We start from the raw sequence: 18,412 nt of genomic DNA, 5'->3' as shown, positions 1-18,412 counted from the left end.
TTTCCGCTTTTCTACGTGATTTCGAAAATCCCGAATTTTTAATAACATAAGTATTTTGATAAAGATTAAGCATTTTTTTTATTGTATCAATATCTTCATTAACTTTTTCCTTACCTAGTTTAAAATAATAATTTTCAATAACTTATTTTTAATATCTTGTACTTAAAGTCTTGTTCAGCTTATACATTTAGTTAAAAAATCATGCTAAGCTATTGAGCATATTATTCAACTATATTGTTTGGGATACAGCAAACTCTATATGGTATTGTAACAGATTTAACTTAAACTATTACTAATCTGATGCTAATTATCAATCGTTATAAGAATTTTTATTTAAATATTATAAATAAATGTTTAATGCAATAAACAAATGGATTTGGGTTGTAAAAAACTCTAGATTTGCTTTGTTTAGATATTTTTCTCTGATTTTCAAATAAAGCAATTTTTTTTTTTTTTTTTTTTTGTGCATAAAAAGATTTACTAATTTGTTTCTTGTGTTTCATACTATAATTTAAAAATTTAACTAAAAGTTCAAATAAAAAAAACATTGCCAGTTGATAAAGAAAAGTACACAAAATCTTCATTTTAATCAGAGTTTTTAAAAGCATTTTTTAATTAATAACAATAAATTATTTGCAGAATTAAAATTTTTAGAAAGCAATTTAAGTCAAGAAATTTAAATATCACAAATAATGCTCTGCAAAATTAAATGATCTAATATGAGCTTATTTGTACTCTACATTCTATAATGTTTAAAATAATTTGATTCTTAAAATTATGGGATGCAAAGCTTAAATATATTCCTCATATTAGATCATTAAATTTATTAGAAGCAAGGTTTTTAGGGACTAAAATATCTATCCAATACGAATATCTCTCAAATAACCAGATATTATACACTATTGACATCTGACATAAGTATCTAGTTATTAATGTTATGTGTTGGATGCCTTTAATAAGTCTTATCCATATATCTGTTGGTCATCATAGAGCTGCAATCCCCGATGGACAGATATTTCATGGATATTCAGATATCTTAGAGATCTTTGTTGGATTTTGGAATATCCAAATTTTTTGTCTAAGACAAATCTCAAAGATGTTCTGGGAATATTTGTGGGGCTAGCATGTTACAACTTACGTTCTTATCATAGATTGTATGGTGATTAGTGCTTGCCTAGTTGTGTTTCATGAAACTCCGAACGTATGTAGCCTGAGTTTTGGGACACCATATATGTATAGCAGAGGTCAGTGTGCAGGTGGGTGACCACTTTGATCAGTCTGAAGGTGCGACCGAGGGAGTGCGGTATTGGTCCTTGTTAAACTGTTCTACCATAAAGTGCACGATTCAGCGATCAGATCGTTGAGCTACCAAAACGGGGGGAGCCATCTCTTCGACTAACAATCAAAATTGTGTTGACTGTTTTCGAATCATCCTCAGGGATGTTTCTTGGTCCGTCACCAATAGCCCATTGTGCAGCTCTAGTGAGACGTAAATAAAGTACTGCTACTACTTTTGCTCAACTGTAGTGAGAAAACACACCAAATGGAACGATATTTCTCTTAATAATTTAATGTTAATTCCACTTATAGCATATTTCTCTACCATTCGAGAACTTATTAAGTGAATCGAAAACTTTCTGTACAAAATCATGAAAACTCTTTTTAATCAAATATCATTTCAAGCAAAACTGCATTTTTTTATATTTATGGTCAAAATTTTGAATTTAAAGTAGGCAAATTTTTACATTAATTAAGGTTAAACAATTCTAAATAAAAATGTACCTAAATTAAAAGAAATAGGTTAAATAGCTCCAGTTGTAAACAACTCAAAAATACGATTTTTTTTAAAAATTTTGTAACTTTGAAACTCTTTTTTCATTATAACATAATTCAATGTAATATAGTAAATAAGCAATAATAAATATGCATTAAGAAATTATTTATTTTATAAAATTATCATTGGATAAAGGAATTTTAGAATTGTGTGCAAAAAATTTTCTATTTGCTTTACAATTCTCTGAGGTACGGTGAAATAGGCTAAATGAAAAATTAATATTAAAAAGGTGAAATATTTTTGAGGGTGAGATACTTAAAAATCCGTTCAATAAAACAAAGTTTTATTTGGGGAGATCTGCTTAGAAGAAATAAACTGCCTACCTTCCTATATTTTGGAAGATATATTGTTTATTTATTTGCACACTGTACGTCTATTCTCTTTCAAGTTGCACCAAACATTGATTGATTTAAAGTTTTTCCAAGAAGCAGAATGTAAGGAATTTTATTAAGCGCCATCTATATTAAATTTTGTTCATGAATAATAATAATATTTATGTAACTTTCTGAAATTGAGATCTGGCAAGATAAACAAAAATTGCGTCCGATTGCGCAATAGTTGTTTAGAAATGAGAAATTTTTGATTTACTAGAGAAGAATGTAGTTTCAGTTTTTACTTTCTCTCATTGTTTATAACGAATTTAGTAATTCAATGAACTTTGAAAGGACGAATACTTACCAATGCATCGATGAAGTATTTCACGATTAGAAAAATTTATTCCATAGCCTTTCAACTTTGAATTTAAAAAAAAGAAAAAACGTATATTATAATTTAGAACAGATCATGAAGTACAAACATTATTTTAATTTTTAAATCTATATTTTTGCCTCTTGATCTTAACATGTGCTTGCATACATAAGAATACAACTTTTTTTTCAATATGTTTTCATCTATAGACACATTGTCATTTAATTTACCTTCACAGCCAGTAGGTTAGTATAACTTACTGTTTTCTAGCATCTTATACACTTTTAAAATTTAATTTTGCTTATATTTTTGCTATGGATGTTAAAATGTCATTAAATTATAAGTCGCCTGTAGTATGTAATTACTAATAATTTGTTTTATTAATATAACTTAAATCAATAAATAACTGAATATATATGAGAGGAACTTTCTTGTTTTGTTTTTTTAAATAATGGGGAATAAACAAATTATGACGTATCTTCAAAACTCATCTTGTTTTTTTTCTTCATTGTAATAAACTATATACCAATAATATTTTGGTTTTTTGTTTGTGTTTTAATTTGATAGTCCATGCACAAATAGATCTCCCAGAAAGCCTCAGACCAATCAGATTTGTGGAAGAAATTTTGATTTAACTTACTCAGTAATTAGATAAAATCTTCTTTGAGACTCGTAATTATCAGAAGTTAACTTACTATGTTTACAGTTAATGTGTTCTTGAATTGGTGGAAATCGTCTGAATCAATAATTTTTAGCAAATCAGATTATTGCTTTTTGTGTTAATCATTTTGCATCCACATTACTTTTTTGAATTTGAGGAGAATTATAATAATTTGTCGTTAATTTTAATTTTGCTCCCATATAATATACTTCTATAATGGGGGGAAGAATTTTCTATTTTGATTTGCTTCAGAATAATAAAATAACACTGTGAGAAACTAGAAAAAAACAATGGAATATTTCTGTATTATGATCTGTTGCACCAATTACAATCACCAAGGTGCCAAATAGATTTTAAATTTGCAAATCTTTTTAAAAAAACATATATTTATTTGCCCGGGGGTGGCTACAAGTTATACCTTTTCAGTTTTTCTGTGATGTTTTTAGTTTCTCACGAGCAGATGCCCGGAAGTTGCAAAGACTTAGCATTTATTCTGCCACAGATCACAGTACGGAAATTTCCTTAAAAACATCACAGAATGGAACCAACCCGAAGGGTATTATTAATAGCTATTCTGGGAACCTCGATATGTTTATTTTTAAAATTTGCAAGTTATTGGATCCCATGCAATTGTAGTTGATACGGCAGATTACGATACGGAAGTATACTCCTATAATAAAGCTCTTAAGTTCAAGAGAACAAAATAATTGTTTTATAATGTCAATGGATATAACTTTTTATTATGATAATTATTAATTACAATGCTAGTAATTAGTGGTGATCGGTTAGCTAGGGACCTCTAAAATTTGATGTAGGCTATCTTAAATATGTTTTTTTGTGTTTTTGTCTCGCAATAGTTATGAAAAGTTCAAAAAGTACGTACATCCTGAAGGGGGGAAGGGGATTTGCCAATTTGTGCGGTTTTGTACGATGGGGAGGTATTATACAAAGTACGTACATTATAAGCATGCACCAAATTTAAATTTGACTTTTTCCTACACACTCCTTAAATAAATATTAAATTTTATTTAAAACATAATTATTTTAATTTTTATGAAAAAGGGGAGTAGGCTAATAAAATGTATGTACTCTAAGGGGGAGAAGTAAGACTTTATGTACGGTAATGTACGAAGGGGGGGAGGGAGTTAAAATTTCTCCATTTTCGTGTACGTACTTTTTGTACGGTTTCATCACAATCTTGGACATTAAACATTTTTTGTATTGCAATTTTCCTTTTGAATTTTTTTTATTATTTTTTTTTTGGGGGGGGGAATTCTAATAGAGACTGAAACTGATGAATATGCATTCAGGCTAGTAAATTCTTATTGACTGGTAATTTGGATCAATGACTCAATTTTTTAAAATTTCTAACTCTATATAAACTTTTATTTGCTTATAAATTCTTGATATTTATTGGAAATATAATTCATGAAATGAAATTATTTTATTTTTGTAAATTAAATGAATTATTTTAATGAAATTATAATTATATTTGTGGCCTTATTATGTGATTTTGATTGGATTAAGTTATAAGTTTAGAGTTTTAATTGTTATTTAAACTATGAAGTGATAAGATTAATAATTATGAATATTTGATTTTATGTGTCATAAGTTTTAATAGTCTACTATACTAACTATGGGATTGTGTAGGTACATATCTAATATTCCAATAATTTAAAGGTATTAAATAATTTAATTTTTATTGAACTGATAGTGAATTAAATAATTTAGTGCTGCAGTACTAAATAAAATTAAAGTAGATTAATTGGTTATAATTATTTCATAGATTTCATTGAGATGTGATTCTGATGCCAAATCAGTTTTAAATAATGTTTTAAGTTTTCTCTCAATGTGATTATACATTGAATTTGTCTTATGGCTCTTTAATAGAGTTATTATACCATTTACAATAACAAAATTATGAAATTGTGTTAATTTTATGTTCTCAAAAATTGTAAATCTAACTTAAAGTACAATGTTATATTTATATTATTGGCAAATATGTCCTTATTGTGTGGAGAATATTACGTTTGAAATATAAGCAAGGTTAAAAAATTAGTTCATAATGCAGTGCTTTCATCATAGAAAAAAAATGGGTAAGAATTTCTCACCCTTTCTCAAAAACAGGGTGAGATTTCTAAAAAAACACAAAAACTCTTGAAAAAAAAATTCCTTAATTATAATACATTTTTAATGTCTTCTATTTTTTAAAGCATTGAATATTTTTGGTGCATCAACATATAAGATTTTGCCTTTACAAGGTATTTGTCCATCTCACATTAGCACATAAAATATTTCAACGTCTTACATGAAGAAACCTAACCTACGGTAAACATGTGGTTGCAGAGAAATGTATTCTGAAAGGGGTTCTGCGGTTGTGTTCTGTTGTTCGAAAAGGTTCTGAACAATACTGGTAAATAGGGAAGCTAAATAGATAAAGAGGCAGATGTTGAAAATAATGAAAGATCCAGGAAGAGAAGTGAAACAGATTTTATTCTAAATGCGTAATTCTAAGCTTTTTTCGAAAATGCGAGAAATTCACGAATTTGGAAATGGGTTTATAGAATGTGCGAATTTCTCGCGGTAATAATTTTTTAATGCTAGAAAAAGGAAAAAATATGCAAGATTATCGCGCTGTAGTGAAAACACTGCATAATGGTTGAACTAACTATTTTTACTCTTAGTTTAAATTGCATAAAATCTAATTTTTATTGTTCTTATGTATTTTTACAAAAAAAATATTTAATTTTTAGAAAGATCTTTTTGTCGCAATCTTGGATTGACTGGTGAATTTCAAGAAATTAACTCTACTAGATCTTCGCGAGCTTTTGTTGAAGTATTGGAGCAGCCTGTCTCAATTGGTGCAAGGTTTCGTTATAAATGTGAAGGTCGATCTGCTGGGTGTATAAGAGGTGTTAATAGTACAGACAAGCAGAAAACTTACCCAACTATTAAAGTAAATGATTTTTATTATTTCTGAAACAGAATGATTTATTATTATTCATTGCATTGTAAAGAATGCTGCAACAAATCATACCTACTGAAATCGTTATAAAAGAAAACTTTCGAAACATTCCAAGAATATATATTTAAGCAGTTTCCTGTATCTATAACCACCTAAATTCGATGAGATAAATTTTTGGTTGGTTAACAATGCAAATATTTGCTTTACTATAAAATCTGCAATATATATATATCTGTGTGTGCATGTCATTTTCTTAATTGAAAGTATTTAAAAATGTTCTCTATTATGTAATCTTGGAAAGTTAGAAACTTTAAAACATATAAATGCTTTAAAAGTTGAAAAAACTTCCTTGATTCTTAAATATATAATTTTTAATGTACATTTTATTATAAATTTTTTCCCATAAATTTCAAAATTGTTTTAAGCTTGCTGTTCTTGAATGATTTGTCCCCGAACACTGGATGTAAAGTTTCGTCTTTACTATGTAATTTCTGATTTATATCACCCCTTATAACCCTTACCCCCTTTTACCCTTTTATTATCGTCAATATATTGATGATACTGTTCATTTTCTGAGAGGTGTCATAGTGACTTTTTGAATTGAAGATGATTGAGAAAAGTAGTTGAATTCTTTCTATCTATTGTTTAAAAAATTCTGTATTATGTTTTTAGTGTGATTCGTTTTTTATACTTAAGCAATTATTTCATATTCTCAATTTTATAACTCACTAAGCTAGCAAGTAATTTTACAGGTTCATGGATATCAAGGTGCTGCAAGTGTAGTTGTTTCTTGTGTTACTAAGGATGGGCCGCCTTATTTTCCACATCCTCACAATTTAGTTGGCAAAACTTGTGCTAATGGAGTGTGCTACAAGACAATTAATTCTCCTGATATGGTTTGCAGGTATAAAAATGTCCATCATTTATTTTTTCGTTTAGATTTTGTAAATTTTTAAATAAAGAAAACTTGTTTTCCATCCCTTAAAGCTATTGCAGTTTGAGAAAGTGAAGAAAATGGATTAATTTTGATAACCTATTTTTAAGAAGTCTATGCTTGTGTGTTAATTATATACAAATACTTTAACCCCTTCTAACCCCTTGTTAGAATATTTAATGCAATATGTTGCTTTTATTTTTAATGATGATTAACGATTGAAATGATTGTTTATAGTTTTTCACATGACTCTAAAAGGATAATCTAGCCTGCTATGAATAACAATTTAAAAGCTACTCCTGGAAAAAAACTTTTTGGATCAAATAATTGCGATGCTCAAAAGTATTAATACTATTTATTGAGTATTTTTCAATTTTAAATCTACTGCACAGCTTGTCGAGAAATAAGCATTTTACCATTTGGTTATATTTATTGTTAAAAGTGAAGAAAATTAAGCAATATTAAAAAACCTTTTGTTATTTTATTCATTTAATATTTTTTTTATTTTTACAGATTCAAGTCAATCCTTTCTTGCAGTGTTTTTGCTATCAGTATTTTGGAACATTAAATTAGTTTTTATCTTTCTTGTAGTTTTGCCAATCTGGGAATACAATGTGTGAAAAAAAAAGATATCAAAGAATCTCTATCGCACAGGGAAGCAATTCAAGTTGATCCATTTGGGAGTAAGTTAAATTTTACCTTTTTTGATTTTCTTTTAAATATTTAAGAGAATTCAAAGGTAATTGTATTCTGGAGGAACGTTGCAATTCTTTGTTATTCATATCATTTTTCTGGGTTTAAAAATTAGAAGCAAGGCATGCAAATTTTGCTTGAATATCGTAGAATTTCACATATTTCGAGACCATTGGTTACCTGACTTCAGCAAACAAAAAAATTATAACCCAACAAAATTTTTAAGCTTTTGCTAATTACCATTAACGAGACATTTACTCACATTCTTCCTCCAATTTGAGTCTTGGTTTGGCGTATTTTCACCATTTTGAATCTTTGGAACTGCTCTCGAATCTGCTAATATTGTAATTCTTATTTGCAAGATTTTAATATCATTGATTTTCATATTTGCCTGATTTAAGAGCTATGCATTGCAATACGTACTCACTCGATTTAAAATTTGTACATTGCAATTCCTATTCACGTGATTAAAAAATCCAATATTGCGATTTGTATTTACGTGTTTTTAAAATCCAATTGGTATTCACGCATTTGTAATATAAATCCTCGATTTCTACATGTACACGTTATTTAAAGGTTATGCATTGTGATTCGTATTCACGTGATCTAATAATTATGCACAGTGATTTGTATTTATGCGATTTAAAAATCCAATATTGCAATTTATATTTTCATGTTTTTAGAATTCAATATTGCAGTTCATATTCATGCAGTTTTAAGATCCAATATCACTTCATATTCGCCCGATTTTAAAATCCAATATCACGATTCTTCTTAGAAGTAAGTTTTTCTTGAATTAATTATTCTAAGGGTGTGATATTCGGCATTAGTAGGTAATTTAATTATAAATGTTAGTCCAAAAATTTTTGTTAAATATGAAACATGTATGGTGTATAAATAGATAATGATTTTTTGCACATAAAATTTTTAGGGTTTTTCACTTTGTGCCTCAATAACCCCTGATATTATTAATTAAAAAAAATTTTTTATTTTGAGAATTATAAATTTTTGTGATATGGAGTTACTTATTATATCATTTATTTAACAGTTTCTTTACTTCATAAATGTGCAAATATAAACTTGAAGATGAAAAAATGTACTTATCACCTTCCTATTCCGGTGACAAAAAAATATACATATTAAAATTTATCTTATATCTGGTAAGAAGTGTGAATTGTTTTAAAAATGGGTAAGAAAAAAAATTATACATCAAATAGTGCTCATGAAAGCAAAATACAAATCAGGAGAAAAATACGAATAACCATTTTATTTGTATATTGTTAGGAAATAATAAGGAAAAAATAGTTCTTAAAAAAGCTTATTTAACAGAAAGCTAATGGATAAACCATTATTTGTTTGTATAAATTAACAGAAATGAAAATTTTGTCAATATTAGTTTAAAATATTCTGTATTTAAAATTTACACGAAAATTGCCATATTTTCATGCAGTTCAAATAATCATGCAGCTAAATAAAAGTTATAATAAATCTTTTGTCTAGTCTTCTCCCCTATTCAGATCCTTTGACTTTTTAAACGATAGCCCAGTTTCATTTTAATGAAAAAAGCAAATTATTTAAAAAAGTATACTATGTATGCAGCAAATTATATTTCTAAAAATGCAAATGTTTTGGTGTTAGAAAATTGAAAAAGCATTTCTTTTTAATAGCAATTATCAAATGTAACTTTTTTTTGAAAATCCCAGTATGAAAATATTATAGATTTTTTTACTCAATTTTTAATGAATTGAAATTGAGTTTTGATATGGAAGAAAAATTTTGACACCATGTTTGTTTCTTCAGTGAAGAAAGGTTTAAAAAATTTTTCTAGTTAGCTGATATATATCATTTTTATGATTAGCATAATTTTAATTTCTGTTCAGAAAATATTTACTATAATTAGAAAATTTATATTATTTAGTCATTCATAATTTTCGTTATGATGAAGCTTTTGTACTGATGATGGTGCTGATAACAACTATATATCTTGCAACTATTTTTATTTATGTTCTTCAATATGTTATCATATCTAAGTGTTCTTTAGGGCATTGCTTTGTCTTAATTATTTAAACATATACTGGTCAATAACTGGTAACTTTATATATTATTTAATATTTTTTGAAAAATTGTGATAATTGTATATTTTTATTTTCACTCTCTGATAAGTAATGCCTATTATTTAAAAGCAAATAAATAAATGCATGCACATTACAAATGACTTTACCAGCAATATTTTTTTATAATCAGTAAATCTTTTCTGATATTAAAAAAAAAAACACTAATATTTTAATTTTTTGTCTTGTGAATTAAATTTGTAATAGTAACATTTTTACTTTTCAGCTGGTTTCTCTCATCATCTTGAACCAGGAAAGATTAATCTGAATTGTTTAAGGCTCTGCTTCCAAGTCTTCTTACCTAATGAAACCGGTAAAATGTGCATCCCTCTTTCACCTGTTGTAAGCAATGCAATTTATGATAATAGTGAGTATGATAAAGACATTTTTTTGATTTTTTTAAAAATGTGATTACCAAAACTTATGTCTAATTCTTCAATTTTTATATGCATCATATAAAAATTCAATGTGACATTGCTAATTTTAATAATTTTCTTTAACATGTAAATTTTTGATATTTACAGCAGTATTCTGATTGATTTATTATATTTTGTATTATTTACTTTAGTTTTCTGTCACATTTATTCAAAATAATGCTATTAACTATTTGTTTTAAAAACCAAGCTTCCACTGTTTTTTTATTTATTTATTTATTAAAAAAAAGGAGGATTTTGTTAATGATTGTCAAAAAAGAAGAAAGGTGTCATATGAAAGAGGATGTTGTCCTGCTGGAATGCATATTTTGTATATTTGTTCCTATTGATTTATGCTAATTTTCAGATCGTTAAAATGTAATGTCAAGTCAAGAAAAATTATCCTTTTTTTTAACGCCTCTTTCAATTTGCTTTTTATCAAAATTTTAAGGCCTCAAAAGTTCTTGTAACATGTGTGTTATGACTAGAGAAGTTACCATAATGAAATAATTACCTATTATTAATATGCCAAGTTTTTAAATGGGAAATTTTGACCTCAGAGATGTTTTGGCCAGCCAATTGAGTTCGACGAACGAGGTATTGGAAATCTTGTTGAAGGCTGGAAAGAGATTGTAAACAACTGACGAGAATACATTATTGATGAATTAGTTAGTAATTTGTATCAAAAAGTAAATTTTTATGATATTTAAAAAAAAAAACAACAACGGTGAATTAAAAACCTGTCCAAAATATTATCATATATTAAATTTATTATTAATTTTGACTTAATTTTATTATAGAAACAGTATCTGATCTCACCATTACGAAGTTGAGTCATTCTTCTGCTCCAGTTACAGGTGGTCAAGAAGTTATTTTGTTATGTGATCAAGTGAATAAGGGTAAGCTTTCTCACCTTTCATGAGTAATATATTTTAACATACTGTTTTGGCTTTATAGAAATTTTATTATTTATAGTGTACCATATTTTTTCGAGGTTTTTAACATATTTAAATTTTAAGTAATTTGCTTTTTCCTTGTTTTTGCTTTTTATGTGAAATAACTGCCTATTTGTATATTATGTTCCTTTTTTTAAATATTTTTAATATTCTTTGTTTCTAAAAGCTGAAACACTAAAAATCGGATTAGTAGTAATTCTATCATTTATAAAATAATGTCAAAAAAGGATTGAATAAAAGATTTTTTGTACTCAGATATTTGTTCATTGATAATGGATGCAAGTTTTTTATTTATTTATTTAGAACTTTGATACCTTTTCTGATTAAATATTAGCTTAAGGGTAAAGAGGAAAAAATCATATTTTTTCGTGTGTAATAATATTTTTCATATTACTGCTTTTACTTAATTGTAATTTGATTATTTTGATGCACTATACTTTTTCATCCCTTTTTTTTAACACATTAAAATTTTAAATAATTTACTTTTTAAAAAAATTTGTGTTTAGAAAAAGCTATTTGTATATTATATTTCCTCTTTAAATATTTTTAATAACCTTTATTTGTTTATAAAAGTTGAGTTAATTGAAACTCTGATTCATTGTAATTGTAATATTTTAGGGTACAGTAGAGAACCATTTATCCGGTATCCAGAAAACCGGGAAAAATTTTGCTCGATTTTCCCGCCATTTTGAACTAGAATGAAAAAAGCGGAAATTGAACTCATCCTTGAAGTTGAAGAGAGGAAAATGTAAGGAAGGGGAAAAAAATTTTCCCCGTTTACCCAGAGAAACGTCATTTCCTCCGTGACTTTGAAGGCAGGGAAGAGAGGATTGTTTTATTTTTTCCTTTAGGCCGTCAATCAAACTCAAGGGTGTGGCATGTTGATTTCGTTTTCTGCTTGATTTACGAGGGGGGGGGGAAATGCATTGCATGCATATCAGTGAGCAGAAAAAGAAAAGAGAAAAATATATTTATTTGACATCGACTAATAAAAATAAAATCTTTTTCTTTTGAATAAATTCTCATTCTTTGGAAGTGCGGTATCAATTGCAAGTTTTTCTTGGTGTGGAATCACATCTGCTGTAGTAAAAAATCTTGTTTTTATCAACAAAAAAATAAAATAAAAGGAGAATTGTTTATTAATCTAAACATAGGATTATTTTATGAAGCAGATTGCAGTTTTGTTTTTCTGATTCCACTACGTTTGATTTTTTTTCTTTTCGCGATAAACTTCGCACTCAATAAATTAATTCTTTTTATTCATAAATTGTATCATTAGGTTTTTTTTTTTTTTTTTTTTGAATTCCGTTGATCTTGCCTTGTTCCGAGTTTTAATATTTATGCTAGTGCCTTTTTTAACTATCGTTTTGGTTCGATAATTTTCAAGTGTTTTTATTTAGATTAATAAGTTTTCCTTTTATTTTATTGTTTCCTCCCGTATAATTAGGTATGATATATATTGCGTTATTTAATCATTGGTTTTGTTTATATTATTTAATTTAGGAATTGTAATTATTTTTAAAAAATAAATATGAGAATTTTGTATTTTTTAAACTTGATTTTCTTGTCTAAACTTGCAATTTTTTTTTAATTCTTTTAAATGTTATATATCTACCATTTTTTTTTTCTTTTTAAAGTTAGGAGTACCTTTCTTTTTTCTCTTACTTTATGCATTACACTTTTTCCTTGTACTTTGGGTTCGATAAAACATCGATTAACGACACTTTTTGGTCGATCCAGAAAACCGGGAAATTCAGATATCCGGGATAGCGATGGTCCCGAGCATCCCGGATAATTGGTTCTCTACTGTACTTTTAAGTTATTCAGGCGCAAAGAGATTCCACTATTTTTAAAAAAAAAAAATATTCATTTTATTTATTTATTAATTTTTTATATGTAACTTTTATGTGTTAAAAATAAATTTAGAAGAAGTTCGCAGAGGTCAATATTTTTTGGTGACTTTTTGCTTGTGCCCGGCTAACCTAAATGTACCCATTTTTGATATAATTTAGAAAAATTATTAATTAAATTTTTTTTATATAATTTAGAAAAATTATTAATTAAAAAATTTTGTACTGAGACGTTAGTTGTAATTTATATTGGCAATAGATGGAAATTATTTTTTTTCTTATTAAAGGTTTTGTTACTTTTTTTGATATCGGGAAAAAAATCACAATTGAACCCTGTGAAAATCAATATCAATAACTGCCAAAAACACAATTGAAACATTACATCGATTTACAATACTATCGTTGTAAATTGAGTGCTTCAAAAAGTGATTATCTAAATGCATGATTCAAATAAAGAAAAGTAATTTTTTTTACTTTTCAAAATAAAAATCTTTCTGCAAGAGCTCTGTAACATTCTGTGACAATGTCACTGCGATTCTGCCTCGGGGTTTTTTAGTAAGTTTTTACTAATTTTAAGTTGAAAAGGAGTTTTTTTTTCATTTTAATTTGCAGTGTTTATTAAAAATTTGCAGTTAAAATATATGTTTATAAAAAAGCGCTAGATTTATGTATTTTTTCCAAGTACCAATCAACTAGATTGCCAAATTAACCGATTTTTAAATAAAAATAATATTTTTTTTTTTTATTTGTAGATGATATTCAGATATTATTTTATGAAGAAGTAAACAATAAAATAATTTGGTGTGCCAATGGAAAGTTTGCTCCTCATCATGTTCATCGCAAAGCAGCGATATCTTTTCAAACTCCTGCCTACAGAGATGTAACTGTTCCCCAAGGTGTTGATTGTTTTGTTCAGTTGCGCAGACCTTCAGATGGAGCTGTTGGTAAACCTAGGACATTTTGTTTTATCCCATTAAAACAAGGTACTTTACTTAAAAGTTATTTTAATATTTAATGCATTACTTCCCAAATTAAAATATTGTTTTAATAAAGTTTTTGTGAACTTAATGAGTTTAAAATGTTTCCATTTTAAACATAATTCTGTGTCAAAAAAAGTTATTTGGATTGCTTTAAATCTCAAGTCTTACTTAAAATGTAGCATCAATTTAGGCATAAATTAAGTTTGTTATAAAGGATTCTTTAGTATGTTGTATTTGTATTTCAAGATTTTTAATCCTTATTATTTGTCTAGATCCTGAGGGTCTGGCTAGGAAGCGTAATAAATTTGAGGCACTAAGGCTTAGTCAAATACTTCAACCAAGTAATTTGCCTTCGAGTAGTAATAATGGTAATTTTATGTCTTTTATTATTTTTCAATATTTCCTATACTTTAATGATTGCAATTAGGAAAAAGTTTCTGCATGCTCAGTTGTTACTGAACAGCATCATTTAAAAAAAATCATTAAAAAATTACTGAGCAAAATACAATAAATTTCCATGAATGCATATTTTATAATAAAAATAAATACTTGACTAATGTTAATAAATGTTTTTATTTAAAAAATGTAAACTGTTTTAAAGGATTTTAAAAATTAGAAGAATTTGTTTTCTTTTAATTTTTTAAAAATTGCTGAATTAAAAATTGCTTTCTTTCAATTTTTCTATATTTAAAATGTTTTAGTTTCAACAAAATTAAAACAAAATATTCAGAAACTGCATTGTATTTAATTAGATGTCAATTTACTTTGAATGTTTTATGTAAACATTATATCATTGCAGTTTAAAGTTTCTATAATTTCAATATATCAATTGGTACTAATTATTATTATTTTTTTATAGCTGAGCCATTAGCTACACCTAGGGTTATTAAACAAGCTGTTAGATCGAAAACCAGTCCAACTAATGGTTTGTATATAAATTTATCATTTATATCTTTTCTGTTCATGGGATAACCTCCTCTAAGTAAACATAAGTTGCATGATTTCAAAGTACCTCTATTTATGGCAGTGTTGTTTGTGGTCTAACCAATTCTGTTTTTTCCCCCATATTAATCACTGCATTCAATTCAATCTAATTTGTTTTATTAATAACACAATAACTATTATCTCAGAGGTGTTTGTGTTTCATAGTTTTTTTTAATGATACTGATTGAAATCAAAATCTAGTCATATCAAAATCTGTCTATTTCATTCTGCTTTAATTTATATCAAAATAAGTGTTTTAGCTAATTAAACTTATGCTACAAAGCTTTTAATTAGCTTTATTAGTTTGCAACAACTTTTGCCGTTCATCATTAAACGATAAATGCCACCTAAAAATATTTCTTATTAAGTTAATTTTTTAAAATATATTTATCAATGTTAATTGATAGAGAAATATATTCCACTACCATTTTAAATTTGTTTGTCTTATAAGCAGATTGACTTATATTTTTTTTATTACTATTTTTTTTTTATAATTGTTTCCATTAAATATTTCTTAGAGATTTGCAAATATTTCTGTAACCCTAATGTTATTAGAAAAATTTATTGCATAGAAAAAGTCACTTCTTAGTTGATAATAAGAATATATCTTCCATACTAATTTTTGATGTTTAATTTTATTATTTTCTTTTATTTCATAAATTTTTCACTGTGTAGTTTTTTATTTTTTTTATGGGTGTGTGTGTGAATAGTTTCACAGTCAAATTATAATTTGAGTGGTTTCTTAGGTTTTAAAAATTTAGAACCTTCTTTTTTTATTTTTTATTCAGTGATACATGTGATAAATATTTTTTTAAATTATTAAATCATTTGGAATAAAATTCTAGAATAAAGAATGTTCTTTCATCTAGTGTTTCACACTGATGATACTATAATAGAGTTTTTACAGAACTCTATAGAGTATTTTCAGACTTCTATTTTTGAATTATGTGAATAGGATTCTGCAAAAATTTATACATTAATCTTATAGAAATTTTCACACACCTAACTCCATTAACATTTTCAGCTTTAATTCTTTTTTTTTGTTTTGTTTTTATTCTTCATTTAATCATGGATTCTACTATATCAGAAATTATTTGTGTGTCTTAAGTTGGAATAAAATAATATATACCGTAAACCGGGGCGAGTCTACCCATCCAGGGGTGAGTCTACCCATTTTAGTTTTATTTAATTTTCACTATTTTAAATTGCAAATAAAAAAATTTTTACCGATGGAGGACTTAGTTCAGACTCTAAGGAATATGGCGCTGTAGTAGTTTGATCCGTTTTTATTTATTTGGTGTCTTTTTAACCGACCTGTTCAAACGTCTTTTGAGAGATTTGTATTGAAAATCAGCAAACTTTTAGTTGGTGCTCCGTAAGTATATTATTATTATTACTATTTTCACTTTGGTTAAGTGATAAACTTATCTAAGACTAAGATTGCATTAATTTTATGTGAAAAAAAAGACAAAAAGAATGTAAGCTTTGCTGTTCTAAACAAAAAGCCAGAATTCGCGGGGCGAGTCTACCCATTCGTATTTAGTTTTAATAAAACATAATAATATAATTTAGAACATTGTTTATATTAAAATTAAGTAATTTTAAATGAATTTGAGTATATTATTTTAATTCTGCATTGATAAATTTATCATTAATAAGAAAATTTATAGGTTAAATATAAATGTAAATATGAAATATGTTTATTTTACCTATTTTTTCAATTTTTATATTACAAAATTAACTTTTTTTATTTAATGCAAGTTAAATAAATTATTATTTATAAATTATTATTACCTCCCAAAAGAATGGGAAAAGGATTTTTCATGATTCCCAATGTTTGAATTTCGATTTTGTTAATAATCTTTAATTCTTATTATTTGTTAATTATTTAATTGCAAATTTATATTAATTTTAATTTATTTTTATCAACAATAATCAGAAATTTTTTTTATTTTATAATGTTAATGATTATAAAAACAAAACTGGGATCAAAATGTGATAATCGATCAAATACTCAATTTGTGTTATTTTATGAATAAAAAAATGGAATATATAATAAAGTTATGAATTTTACTTCATAAATGTCCTATATAGTAACTAAAATAACAATTTAATAGTAAAATTTGATTATTTACAATGTTAACATTCATTTTAGTAGAATGGGTAGACTCGCCCCATACGAGAGATTTGTCAGCAGTTCTATAAAAATATACAGTAACAGCGTAACTGTTAATATTTTCTAAAATCGATTTCACAGCTTTAAAGAGGGATAAATAGCGATTCCGAAACACCTATTAAAAGCCTTTTTTCTTTAATATTTACTAAAGTTTGACCACTTGAAAGTTGACAAACTGAAAAAATGGGTTGACTCGGCTTGGTTTATGGTATATATATATGTTCATATGAAAAATTTATTCAAATGTTTCTTATATGCTTTGGTTAGAATGAAATAATTAATTTAATACACGAAAAATTCAGTGATTTTCATTCCCCTTCCGCCCTTAAAATACATTTATCACAGAATTTAAACATACTCTAAATATAGATATACTATATTAGTTTTATGTTATCACATTACTAACATATTGCTATTTATTCTTTATAGGCTTGGTGAATAATTTTACCAGCAATATTGTGTCTTCGACTAACTATCAGTTAAACCCAAATCTTTCTGGCAGTGATTTCAAACAGAAAAGAAGTGTTCAAATGCTTAGTCAAGAAAAGTGTCATATATCTGAAAGCAGATCAACTTACAACACTGCTTTACTAGAATCTCGTCAAAAGGTAGATGATATTTTAGCTATTGCAAAAGATCAGGTTGGCATTGGAAATTCACACTTTTTTGATTCTCAGAGTGATGATAATCTCGATAAGTTGAGCAGTCTTGACATTGGTATGGATCCATGTGACATGGATGTTAATTTAAGTAATATCACGCTGGATTCTTTTTCTGATGCTTCTAGCCTTAATCTTTCTGCAGCATTGATGGATACAAAGAACTGATACAAATTTCATCTTTTTGGAAGTGTAACCTTATCTTTGCTTACAAATAACTCTACAGGACAGTATTGATTGCTGTTAAAAGTTTTATTTTTCATATTTCACTGCTGTATATAAGATTTTAAGAAATATCATTTGTATAAAATATATCTGTAAAATATTATATGTCATGTTTGCTTCTCTAAATATTTTAATATTGTTTATAAATAAAAATAATTATTTTGTTGTGTTATTGCAATGCTTTGTTAAGAAATGTTTAAAAAAAGAAAATTTGTGACTTGGGACTATTATCGAATCAGTAAAACAAAAATTTCTCTTGTGCTTTGGTACTCAAAATTAAAAAA

The 18,412-nt window shown here is 26.4% G+C and overlaps 1 protein-coding gene across 1 annotated transcript; it reads left to right on the top strand.

Annotated features, from left to right (window-relative positions):
- The first annotated feature begins 2,349 nt into the window (after positions 1-2,349).
- LOC107453452 (embryonic polarity protein dorsal) lies at positions 2,350-18,300 on the top strand. Its single transcript, XM_087166190.1, has 10 exons — positions 2,350-2,766; positions 5,936-6,138; positions 6,900-7,051; positions 7,673-7,764; positions 10,112-10,252; positions 11,099-11,197; positions 13,857-14,087; positions 14,357-14,452; positions 14,944-15,009; positions 17,674-18,300. Exons 1-10 carry the CDS (start codon positions 2,715-2,717, stop codon positions 18,069-18,071), a joined length of 1,530 nt encoding a protein of 509 aa, XP_087022316.1. The 5' UTR covers positions 2,350-2,714; the 3' UTR covers positions 18,072-18,300.
- The last annotated feature ends 112 nt before the right edge of the window (positions 18,301-18,412 follow it).

This window comes from Parasteatoda tepidariorum, chromosome 6 (genome assembly GCF_982258835.1).
Source record: "Parasteatoda tepidariorum strain Cologne lab strain chromosome 6, Ptep-v5.0, whole genome shotgun sequence".
In the NCBI taxonomy this organism is placed as follows: domain Eukaryota; kingdom Metazoa; phylum Arthropoda; class Arachnida; order Araneae; family Theridiidae; genus Parasteatoda; species Parasteatoda tepidariorum.
Note: the sequence above shows the minus strand (reverse complement) of the source record. Positions and strands in the feature narration are given on the sequence as shown.

Bases quoted from the DNA above. Each gene is read 5' to 3' on its own strand.
- LOC107453452 (XM_087166190.1), top strand. From the start codon at position 2,715: ATGTTTTCATCTATAGACACATTGTCATTTAATTTACCTTCACAGCCA. The intron at 7,052-7,672 runs GTATAAAAATGT...TCTTTCTTGTAG, and splicing joins TCTCCTGATATGGTTTGCAG to TTTTGCCAATCTGGGAATAC. The intron at 10,253-11,098 runs GTGAGTATGATA...ATTTTATTATAG, and splicing joins CAATGCAATTTATGATAATA to AAACAGTATCTGATCTCACC.